The sequence below is a fragment of the Gavialis gangeticus genome, unplaced genomic scaffold (assembly GCF_001723915.1).
Source record: "Gavialis gangeticus isolate Ggan-Ray unplaced genomic scaffold, GavGan_comp1, whole genome shotgun sequence".
NCBI lineage: Eukaryota > Metazoa > Chordata > Crocodylia > Gavialidae > Gavialis > Gavialis gangeticus.
The window spans coordinates 47,656,097-47,668,702 of NW_017728994.1; the positions used below are offsets into that span (position 1 = coordinate 47,656,097).

A 12,606-nucleotide genomic window follows, 5' to 3' on the forward strand; every position below is an offset into this window, starting at 1 on the left:
ACCACGTTGGTCTGACAGGACCTGCCTCGAATGAACCTGTACTGGCTGCCCCTAAGGAGTTTTTTGTCAGGAAATGTTTGCCTTTCACATCCAAGATCTATCTGTCTATCTATCTATCTATCTATTCTCAAAGGGACCATCCATGTGAAAGGCAAACGTGTGTATATGTGTATGTGTATGTGTATATGTATATATGTATTTTTTTTTTTTAACTTAACCCAAGCATTTTGTGGTAGATTCTTACCAGCAATCAGTCATCCAAAAAAAAGGGTCTCGGTGATCCTTGTTAAGACAACAGTGGTTGGAAAGAAAGGTGCTGCTTTGCTGTATATGAAATATAGCCAGTAGTGGAAGATTGGTTAGATTAAATATTGATGGCATCTGGACATGAGACTGGGAGGGACCCGCCTTGGTCATTGATTTCAGTCCCTCATATCCCTTTTCTTAAACATATCAAGCTTCATTTCAAAGCTGGTTTGATTGTTTGCCTCTGCTGTGCCTGTAGCAAAGCTGTTCTAGGCTCTCACACATCTCACGGTTAGAAACCTTCAATGTCTAAATTACGGTAAACAGTGGCCAGGTTCTTTGTCGACACTGGTTTTTTGCTTCTCTGCAGAGGTGCATGGTTCACTTTTGTCAGTGTTTGCCAGCATCCAAACAGCTCGGGCATTCGTTTGAAATCTCCTTATTTTGGTCGCAATAGTGGCACTTCATTGTCAAAATGTGTCCTCTCTTTCGGTCTCTCGCATTGGTTCAAGAAGTGACACTAATGGAGGTTATCTGTTTAAAAACGAGTTCTTAACTGACTATTTGCACAGGGCAGAGCAGGGAGATTATTTCTATAATTATATGCCGTGTAATCTCAATTGTTGCTGATCTGTGAATGATGGTTGAGGTGGCATACGTGCAGAGATTAGAGAGGTGAAATGGTTCAGTCTCAACACTTGACCTTCCTGATATTTATAACCTGATTTCAGAGCAAGGTTAGGAGAGAAATAATTCTCCATTTCTAATCCTAGCACTGGCATGGCTGTTCTCTGTGGTTTAAGAGAAATGGATTAACAATCTTACTTCAGGTTCTTGGCATACTTATATCCAGACGAGTATTTTAAGGATTTTGTTTGTAAATTACTTGAAAATGAAGAGTGCCTGATACTACATTTTTACTATAACTTTGAAAAGGCTAGACTCCATTTTAAATCAGTGCTTGTGTAGGATTTAAGCAACGATATTGTTAAGCTTCTCCTCAAAACTGTGGCATTGCTGACTCACAGTTACGGGTTTATTATTAACGCCAGCAAATGAGGTAGGAAGTCATTTACTTTTTCATATGTTGCTGTTGTGTCATAAAGGCTATAGTTGTAATCACAAAACCAAGCCATCCACATTCATACATCAAAAATAATACTAAAAAGAAACTCCAAGCCACATGGTCCCAGGTCTTGAACCGTGATCACAAAGGTCAGTAAACTGGCACTGGGGGTAGGGAATTTAATCCTGAGTTTGAGGGCCCTTTCTTGGAACCAGTTAGTCTTAACATGATTCGTATCAAAGATTCACCAACACCTGTTGCCCAGATTGTCTCAGCTCTTGGAATAAGCCCAAAAAGGGAGCTAGAAGACACCTAGAACATATGGTAGGCGAGGTTCTCTGGGTAGATGTGATCTCTTTTATTAGACCAACTGAGTTGTTAGAAAAAAGGTCTTTGCAAGCTTTCAGCCGCTTTTTCCAATGTTTTTTTCCCCAACTACTCAGTTGGTCTAATAAAAGAGATCACGTCTACTCAAAGAGCCTTGCCTACCTATGTCCTTAGACCAACACGGCTACAACCAGCAACCCTAGATCATATGGTACTGTCTAGGACAAAGCCAACTCCTGGAATTGCACGTGGAAACTCGTTGGATGCCCTTCGTTCTTTGCAGCCTTCCTTGCGGACGGACTTCACGCACCAACGTCTAAGTGAGCAAACTGAAGTGTTCTTGCCCTCGCAGAATTTGAACATCCTTCAAGAATAACCCTAGGTAGAGTCTATGGCAATATCCATTCTGGAAGTGACAGTCGTGGGTAACTGGGGGGGTCACAAAAGGTTGTAAGTTGCCCAGTCAAAATGGGTGGGGAAAGCGGATTTGCCCAGATACCTATAATCAGGCGCTGGCATCTGTTCTGCAGTGTTGGTATTTATAGTAAGTCCTAAAATGCTTCAGTCAAATTAGATTGGGGGGAGAGGGGTATGGTTAGGGAAGGGAAGGATTTTTTTCCAGCTACTGAAAAAAAAACTTGTAAATGAATTCAGAGCTAAATCGGAACAATGACGTAACATTTGCCAGCGTCCTTTTTTTAATTCTTAACTGGAAGACACTAATGGTTACAGTCTGACTAGCCTGAAAAATTCTTTCACTGATTAAAATGACCTCCACAGCGTCCTGTTTAAAAATAGCTGTTAAACAGGAAGGTAGGTCAGTAAAATGCACTGAACCTTTAGTTTTGCTTCCGTGAGAATCTTTTGCACATGTGAGTTTACGTATTTTAAAAATATTTTTCCAGTCTCGTCCATACCTGTTCGTTCTTTTTTTTTAATTTGTTTTCCATACCAGTAAAAAGATGTGTTGTGCTGTGTGTGTCCAGGGGACAGCATCTGGAATATTGATAGTTACTTAGACACGACATCGTTGTGACTAATACAGTTCAGCAGGGGCAGTTTTATGAAAATGACTCGTCATGCAAAAGAACTGCTGTTGAAAGCTACATCAATTGTTGTCGAAGCACCGAGAACGTGTACCGCACAGTACAATTTTTTATTTTTATTTTTTTACAGCACAAATTTTTAAGGTCCAGCTGGACAAAAGCCTGAATGGGATGATGCAGTTGGGGCTGGTCCTGCTTTGAGCAGGGGGTTGGACTAGATGTGACCGCCTGAGGTCCCTTCACACTCTCATTTTTTATGATTCTGTGACTCTAAATGCCAGATCAAAGTATTGACTGTATTGCACATCAAAGTACGTGCAAAAGAGCATGCAGAGATCCAACACGCATGTATGACTTGCAGTGGTGATGAAATAAGCTTTTCATGCAACACAAAGTCTGGTGAAGGAGCTCTGTATGCAAGTTGGCATCTTGGAGCCTGGTGGAAGAAGAGAATTTCCAAGAAGTGTTTCAATGAAGAGGGTGTGAGCCAAGGAGGGATGGCAACCAGGACAAGTGGTAAGTCCTGCACTTAGGATGGAATATTTGCATGCACAAATACAGATTGGGGAATGACAGCTAGGCTGCAGTAACGCAAAGAAAGATGTAGGAATTACAGTGGACCATTAAATGAATGTAAATCAGCAATATTTTTTTGTTGCAACAAAAGCCAACAGCATATACTGGGTTATGGTAACAGGACTGACCCTTGCAAATCAAGAGAAGCGATTCTTCTGCTTTATTTGACACAGATGAGGACTCACCTGGAGTAATGTGCATGGTTTTGGACCTCAGACTTCAAGGAAGATGTGAAAAGATTGGAAAGGCTTGGAGTGATGGCCTTGAACTGCAGCAGAAGATGTTTTGGATTGGAAATTAGGAAGACCTTTCTGGCTGCGAGGGTGGTCAAGCACTGGAACCTCTAACTAGAAGAGCTGTGAAATCTCCATCCCTGGAAATTTTCAAGGGCAGGTTAGATGGACACTTGGCTGGGATGGTTTAGTCAGGGATGATCCTGCCTTGAGCGAGGTGCTGAGCTAGACCTCATGAGGTCCCTTCCAGCCCTACTTAACTTCCAGGTCCTATAATTTTCGTGCAGCCTTCTGTGCCCAGAAGCCATGAAGAGGAGTGGGAGAAGTGGTCAGATATATATCCCGGGAGGAGTGAAGGGGCAAGAGGGCGTCTATGAAGATATCTAAGTCTTAACAAAGCAGGTAGTAGCAGACAGTTCACAAGAGAAAATATTTGTGGCTTCCTTCGCTTGCACAGCTGATGTAGAGCCTGCTCCAATCACACACTGAAGTTGTCCACTTGGACAGCATATACCTTGTTTAATGCATTGGTTTGTAGATCCAGGTGGGGTAGGGGAATCAGTGCTTGTCACAACGCAAGGGATATCCTTTGAAGAAATGATTCTCAATTCCAGTAAAGGCCAAAGTGTTCCTTGCAGATGAGCTATCTGCAGCAGTCTCCCAGATACTCTTGTCCTTCCATCAGTATGATCTGAGTCTAGCAGAGTTTCCTTCCTAAGCTTTGGTGGTTTCACCACCTATGTCTTCTCTGAGATGAGAGTGTTCAGAAGTGATGGCAACTGAAAACCTCAAATCATATGCAAAACCTCAGGTTGCTGCCCCACAAAGGTGCACAGCAAATGAGCTGGAGGAACTTCATAGAAAGGTTCAAGCAGGGGTCTTCATCTCTTTTGGTCCTGTTTCAGCAATAGAAACAGGGGCATCCCAGTCGGGTGGTGAGGCACGCTGCCGGGGGCTGACAGCCCGGGAGTCTGAAGTGGTCGGTATAAGAGGTAATCTGTGGGGTCTGCAAATTTTTTCCACCACATTGGAGAGGAAAAGCAGCACAAGTTCTGACTGTGTAGTACACAAGCAAGAAGGTCACTTGATCCCATGGATTTGCTGCACAGAACAGTAGCTGCTTTGCTGGCTAGGAAAAAATGTTCTGGTAGAAGGGCTGTCCAAGAGTACGGAGGAATGGCATGAATGATACCTACCCATCTTTGAGGACATCGTGGGATCATCTTTTAGTAGACCTGTCTGCCCCCAGTACTGATAAACGTCATGGCCCAACAAGTCCTTGTAGGCAGGGATGGTGTTGAACAAAGCTGTGACAGGAAGCACAATCATCTTAAATGCAGCTTTTGCAGGCAAGGGGGAGCCCATCTGCAAGTTCAAACAGGGATGATGCAGTCCAAAGACCTTGTGATGAAAGGCGCCAGCTTCTACTAAATCTGACCCCTTCAAACATTCAAGCAACTGGGGGGAAAAAACAGTGACATTTAAACCTTTGTTAAAGGTTTGTGTGGCGGGCGGCAATTGATCTGCTACTAACCAGTTATGATCTTGGATGTAGTCTGCTTTGAGCAGTACGAAATAGGCTGGATCATTCCTTCGACCATTTATTTCGGCATCTGGGGGGAAGCATATTCTAAAGTGGCATTTTGGGACTCCCACCTCTAGTCCAAATCATATTTGCTCAGTCAACGTGCACCGTGTTGTTTCTGAGTTTGTCACAGCTGCCAGCCCAAGCTGCTGTTCGTTGTCGCGTGCATTGCCAACGGCATTACAGATTTTTGCAACTGGACCCTTATTCTTGGCTAAAAAAAATGTAGTTTGCTGTTTGGCAGAGAACCGTGGCTCTGTGGGACTAATGGGAGTTTTGAAAATAAAAGCATAATGTGGAATAGAGAGAGAAGGTAAGACTTAGGAGACCCAGGTAGGTGATATCTTGTGAGACATGCCGTTTCTGGTAATTTTCTAGCCATTTGCCTGACTATAATTACCTTTTTAGATTAATGTGGTAGTTAACTGAAAACGTTATGATTGGCTTAGCATAATGACTTAGATGTTTGATCATCTCCCTAGAAATTGCAGATGGGAAAGACTTCAGGTTCTTGGGGAATTGTGATTCTATTAGCAGTTTTACAAAAGCCCCTCTAAATGAGAACATAAGATGTGCAGCTGTGTAACACCATTCAGTGGTGTTAATGCTTTCTGATTGGCTTGAACTGATTTCAAAGCACGTTGGGCAGTCAGGCAGCACTTAAGGAAACACAGCGAAGATGGTTGGGAGATCTCCGTGACTGGCAGGCCAGGCAGCCCTCTGTGTAATTGCATCTTGGCGTGGTGGATTTTGGGGGAAAGCTTGTAAAAAATATCCATGCCCAACTCTGATGTCCTAGATAGAGGGGCAGGGAAAGCAGCAGGCTACAGGCTGCTGTTCTGTGCAGTTAAACTTGCTCAAAACTCCCTTCAGAGTTCATGGGGGTTTTTGTGAACTCTTCTTGTCGAAGAAATCTGGGGCAGGATCCTGTCAGCGGCAGAAGAGGATGTTGGAGCCTTTTCCTCTTTTAGAAACTACCCTGGTGCTTTGATGTGGGCACTTGGGCACCGAAGCCAGAAGTGTGGGCTGTGTCGGGGGTGCTAGTTTGACTGGGGTGGGGGGCAGTGGTAGAAATGCCAGTGCTGACACTGGCATGTTCCTTGCATCCCAAAATAGGATGAGACTCCTTTAGGAAAAGGCTTTGAGTGCGGTGTCACTTCCCCAACCTGCAATTGGTGGCAGTGATGTATTTTCAGAAAGTGATGAAATGGCGCTCGGCTAAAAAAGCTCTGAAAATGGGGGAACCAAAATATTTGGGGCTTCCAAAGGCCTGTGAAGTACCAAGAATAACAGTCACGTCTTTTTACTTGGAAGCACATCACCTAACCCTGTGGTTATGCTAGTTGTAACGTATAAACAAATGCTATTTTAAGATTTGCTCCATCTTCTCTGTTGACACAGCACATTTCTGCTTCCCTCACATGACCCACTACAGAGAGGCTAGGTTCTACCTCAAGCATAAGTGGATTTTTGTTGGTAAGTGAGCTGATAGTTTGTTGGCTCAGACATAAAAAATTTGGCTTGTGCAGTCTGTGTGCCAAGCACAGATTTGTGAAGACTCGGGCTGTGTTGCACCAAAGCCTACTGGAAAGAACTGATGTGGCTTGGACAATGTGGAGATCCCCAGACTGAAGGTGCTCTGGATGTCTGCAGTGTTGTCTTTTAGGGCCTTTGTACACGCCACGTTTTTTTGCCCTTTCATGCGCTGCAACTGCATGTCTGTTTTCATGAGCAGTATTTCTGGACTCTTTCTTGTGCATTAAAGTAAAACTCCTTGGACATAGTTTAGTTTGGCTCGCCAGGAATTAAAGCTTCACGTCCATGGATTCATTGCGTGCAAACTCAAAGAAGCGTAATGAGTCTCTTTGGTCACCAGGTGGCTGCGACTTTTTTGTAGGTCACCCCTTTGAATTGCTTTCACTTTTGAATTGCTTCTGCTTTTTTCTTGTGCGGTTTGCCAGCTCCCTGTGGCATGGGCACAGGGTACGCGGTAGGGGGCCCCAGGCCAGCGGGGCAGTGCTGCACCGTCCTACTGTCTTGTGGTGCCGACTGGAGACCGGACTTAATTCATTCAAAAACCTAGTTTGTGCAAACACTAATGCGTCACTCTAAAATAAACAAGTTTACATTTTATATTTAATGAGAATTAAAACCCATGGTGTGTACAGGCGCCCTTAAAGTGTAAGGTAAAGGCGCACGTAGGGTTTATTGGTTTGAATTGCTCCAGGATTATTTTTAAGACAGCTTTTTTATATGTAAAAGTTATGCTTGAAACCCGATTGCAGTTCCTTCAGTACGCGCCTGTCCCCAATTCTTCCAAAATGGAAGTTAACTGAAAAAATTGTGGTACAACTTGTAAACTTCCAAACTTCACAAATGCACGGTGGGCTTGTCTACGTGATAGGGCTGCAGCCACCATCACAGTGTTAGCCTGATCCTGATGGCAGCCCCTGGTATAAGATGTGGCCTGTGATGGCAGAAGTGCTCCTTCTGTTAGCATAGCACCTGCACCTCCCAGACTGATGTTAGCTAAGCCCTTTGGAAGAGCTGTGTCCAGACAGGGGACTTGGCAGCAGAGCTGCATTGGTCGGAGAATATGATCTTTTCATCCTTATAGTTGACATAACTATGTCAGCAACAATTGTAGTGTCGCCTAAACCTTGCAGACCTGTTTCAGAGTCTTTTAAAGAAGTCTTTTGCTTTGTCTCTTCTTTTCATGTCACATCTACACCTGCAAGTGTCTGCAGAGGCCAGACGTACCACAGCCTGGAAAAACTGTTCTTTCTTGTCATACATTGCATTGCCTCCACCCAGGGTTTTAGGTCTTTAAAACAGGACTGGCCAGAGCACTCGGTAATTATGGTGTCTCGTGGAGCAGTCCTGTATTGTTTAATCCTGGATTGGGATGAGATGACCTCATACCATGGTTCTTTTCCATCTCTCTACTATCCAGAGCAACGGGCTTCAGCGAGGACTGGAGGGTGATAAAGTACAGCTGATTTGGCTCCACTCCTGGAATATTCAGTATTCCAGGAAGAAGTTTTACAGGAAAACTGATTTTATAAAACATGGTGCTAATTACAAGAAAATAATTTCAGATCAGAATCTTGCAGGAACATAGAGTAATTGCCACTTGGACCTAAATGAACCCAAGCAGTCCTCACTCTGATTATACCTGTCTGGTTATAATTGCATTTCCTCTGCTGGGTACCAGCCTCAGTAATACAGCAACGTTAAATAATACCTGGAATAAAACAGCTCTCCTACGAGATCCCTGGATCACAAACATGATGCTTTAACAGCAGAGAGGAGAGGCGATGTCATACGGGAGAGCTGTTTGATAGATAAAACCTAAGAGCGGTGGTATGGGGAGAGCTGGTTTCATCTCTAGAAATTTTGGGTTGGACTGGCTGTCGGGGAGCCATTGAGTCAACCCCCCGCGCAAGGCAAGATCATTCTTTTCTAAACCATCCTATACAAGTGGGTGTCTAAACTGTTCTTAAAACCTCAGGAACAACTGTCTCACACAGCAACCGGGCACAGTGCCCCCAAGCACCAAAAATGCTCTGACTTGCCAAAGGTAAAGCAGGGGGACAAGGGTGCTGGCAATGCTCAGCTGCTGCAAAGACAGGAAGTCCTTTATTCAAATACACTCAAGAGATGCAAGGAAGAGGTCTGTGTCCCCCTGCTACGGAGGGAGGCGAGCCTCCCTCTCCCGTCCAAGTCCGCGCTGATCCAACCCGAGGGTGCTGTGGACCTGTTTGTGACCTTGGGCAGTACTTTCTCTCTCTGAGTATATTTGACTTGCCTACCTCACTGTACTGCCTGGGGAGACTTAATTCATGTTTGTTAAAGTGCTTTGAGATCCTTGTTTAACACGTGCTGAAAAGGTATTGTGAGTAACCTCTGTATCTATTTAATTTTAGGACAAGGAAACCTGCATGGGGGTCAACAATCAAAGTTATATATGTGAAACAGGCCACTGTTGTGGACAGTCACAGTGTTGCAACTACTACTATGAACTTTGGTGTAAGTCTTTCCTTTTTTCATAGCCCCCCCTCCATAATCATGCATGCTGTACTGTGAGTCTTTGTCGTATTCCTCGTGTTTTAACGAACTCTTCGTACTTCTGTCCAGCGGTACAGCAGCAAAAGAAACCTCTCATTTGGGCTGGGCAGGGAAACCGTGTCTCCTGGAATGGGCTTGGTCCAGCATTTTTGGGGGTAGCGGAGGATGGGTCTTCCTAGCAACAGCTGTGACTGGGAACTTGGATTTCAGAATGAAAAAAGTCTTTCCTAATTGCCTTGGGCAGCCATGCTTGGCCTTGGAGATGAACTGGTTCTTGTGAAGTAATAATCTCCAATTTTCTTTTCCCCCCATTCAAGCTCATGTGCTTATTTTTATTTCTTTGCTGCCAGGTTTGGCAGCTCCATGGCGCAGCTCCACAATCTCAGCTGAAGGATCAATTCAGTGCATTTTATCCTGTTGTTATTTTACAGTGTCTGGAAATAAAAAACCCCACGACCTTGGGTCAATTTACGTATAATTGGCTTTTATAGGGCTTTGTTCTGCTTAGGCGTCAGAACAGGAAATTTCAGCCTCCTGAGAAATGAGACATTCAATTTGGAGTACAGTTCGACTGAGCAAATTCGGTGTATAGGATGATTAAGTACATCAGATCCTGATGTATATAGGCTGGTTTTGACCCCTCCAGTTCAGGGGGTTCCTCCCCACCCCCCCCCACGCACCAGGCTACTTGAGTATTGCCGATATTTCTTCTCTAAATTGTCCAAAAACAGGATTCTTGCATGTTTCTTTGTCTCCGTTGACTCTAAAGAGCTCCCTGTCAAACCAAACTCGCTGTCACTTCTGGAAGGCAGCACAGATACAGAAGGACATACTTCGTTAGCAGCAGTCTTATCAAAGGCACAGGAGAAAAGCAAGGCTCAAAGGTCAGGAAAGAAGGATCAAAATGGAAAGGCACTTGCTTCTAAAATTGTATCTGGCCTAAGGATTCCTCCCTTCCCCCTCATCGAGCCCAAAAGGTGCAGTGGTAATATTCAACATACTTTTATAATGCCAGGGTTTAGGAGGAAGCTTTGTTCAAGCAGCTGGAAGGCCTTCTGAACCGTCTTGCTGCTCTCCGAAGTGTTGACGCTGTTTATCGCCGCACCCTGTCGGGTCTCGTTGCTTTTGCATAACTGTTCTACCCACCGCTTAATCCCTCTAATACACTGGTAGTCTCAGTTTCCCAAGTGGCATGCTTATGTGAAATGTATGAAGGCAAGCATGGGCAGCTCTGATCGCACCGGTTCCTGGAGCCGCGACACCTGATGCTTCAGCCTTTGCATGGACATGTGCTTTGCTAAATCGCTGATAAAGCGTGGAGGGTGCGGCTGTGAATCGAGCACGCCTGCAAAAGGCTACGTCTGAGATGCGCGCTGAAGTTACCTGGCTGTGGAGAAACCAGCAAGAGGGAGTGGTGCTCTGCTAAGGGGTCTTCTGTGCTTTCCTGATCTATTTTATTTGCCAGATAGCGCAAAGCGTGCAAAGAAACAAGTGATGGATCGTTCTGGAGGCGACGGGGCTCGGGGTCCACGGATCCTCGCAACCTCCAGCTGAAATCCCGACGGGACCAGCGCTCCCTTGTCCTTCTCTGTGGCAGAGTTGTGGATGAAACAGGAGAGAGGGGAAGTCTTCATTCGCAACTTGTGTGGCCAACAAAGATCCCTCAGGGTTTTTCTATAAAAAGCTGGGGCATGTCCCCAGGTCCTTTGTCCTGTATCTCTTCCCTCCCCACCTTGTGCTGCATGCCCTGCAGTTTCCATGCCTCTTTGTGAAGGTGCGACTGCGTTTGTGGCAGAAGGAGCGTAGGCGAGACGGACACGTTCGAGGTCCCACATACTTGGCCAAGCTTGAATTGTTCAGCAGAGCCCTCAGCTACAGCGGGAAATCTGTGCAACTGCTCCATATGCCTTTTAAGAGATGCTTTTATTGCATTAGAAATAAAACAATTGGCGCAATCACTCTTACATCATTGTAGAGAATTTGTTTGGTCTTTTTCTTTAACGCCTGTCCCGAATTTTCGGCGCATGAACAATGTCCTAGTGCGTCCTAAATGCTGCCAGGGGCTAGCTGGAGTTCTCCATAGCTGGAGGTAAGATGTGGGGCTCTCTCGAAGTGAGATTGAGATCATGGAGCCAGACATCCTCTCTGGGATGTTACATCTGCCGAACTGTTCATCAAATGCGCTGTAAGGTTGGGGACGTGCTTTGAGATCCTTCAAGGTGAAGGACACGCTGAGAAAAAATAGCTATTATTACAGGCAGCAAAGTGACCCTTTGGAAAGCAGCAGCCCTCCATGTCATCGTTGGAGGGATTTGCTTACATAACTTCTGTTCGTAGCTGCTCACTTTATGCCCATTACCGATTTTGGTAAAGCCCTCGACTTGAGCCAGGTACGGAGGCTGTGTTCGAGAAGCTGCAACACACGTCGGCCATTTCAAGCCCCTGGCACAGCTGCGCATTGGAAAACAAGGCCCACAGCTTTTAGCTGGTATTGCTGAGTCCGATCCTTGATTTATTTACCACGTTGGCTTGGAAGGAGGGCTGGGCAAAGGGGGTTGGTTCCACGTACAGCGCAAAGAAAACGAGTCTTTTGGCCAGACGTACCTCCTGTAACACAATCCCGTGTTGTGGCTGATGGGAAGGAATCTCACGAACAGGATCTCGTTGCCCTTTTGCGAGTTGAAGGGAGGTTTGGTCTCCAAGCAAAGTCATCGGAAGATTTCTGGAAAGAACCGGCACTGAGCAAGGTCTGCAGTAATCGCAAACCGAGTTGGCAGCAGGGAGGGATAGGAAGCAAAATCAGTGTATTTTTAAGGGGTGGAGCGGAGAAATAAAGAACTTGATATGCCAAGCAGGTGGATGGGCTGTGTTTAAAATTAGATAACAGCGTTGCTCACATTTTCCACCCACCCCTTATTAAAACAAAAATCCAGCGCCTGGTTGCCAAATAACATAGCTCCAGAGTTTGAATGCCCTAAGACTGAGTTTTAAGTTGCAACGCGGCTTGAAAGTGGGTAGAAGAAAACGGGATGAAGAGTTCAGTTTTGGAACAGAACTTTCCTTTTTCTTGAGATGAGGATCTGTGCAAGACAAGTGGAGGGAGGGGGCATCCAGCAGCAATGGGCTTTGTCCATCTTTGAAAGAGAAAGTGCCAACTCGGGTGTAAGCTGGCATTTTTTGTCTAAAATTCGTGAGGTCCCGGACGGAAAGCATCGTCGAAGGGATAAGCAACACTACGATGAACGCAGCAGGGACCGCCAGAAGTAGGTTGCTAAAGGTGTTTCCACACTGTCCCATTTTAACTTGCTTCTGGCTAGGGGCCTACTTAATTCACGGTTTCACGGATTTCATGGAAACTGCAAAATCCAGGATTGGCCACAAAATCAACAACAACAAAAAACTGAATGAAACTAAAACTATTTTTAACAAATAATTTTTATTTTTGGGGGGTGGTTCCTC

At 45.1% G+C, this 12,606-nt stretch overlaps 1 protein-coding gene across 2 annotated transcripts in view; it reads left to right on the plus strand.

Annotated features, from left to right (window-relative positions):
* WBP1L (WW domain binding protein 1-like) overlaps positions 1-12,606 on the plus strand; it is a 36,842-nt gene that overhangs the window by 14,035 nt on the left and 10,201 nt on the right. For both annotated transcript variants that reach the window (XM_019502743.1, XM_019502742.1), the window contains exon 2: positions 9,006-9,108. In XM_019502743.1, the coding sequence (XP_019358288.1) occupies positions 9,006-9,108 (103 nt within the window). The remainder of the gene's footprint in view (positions 1-9,005; positions 9,109-12,606) is intronic.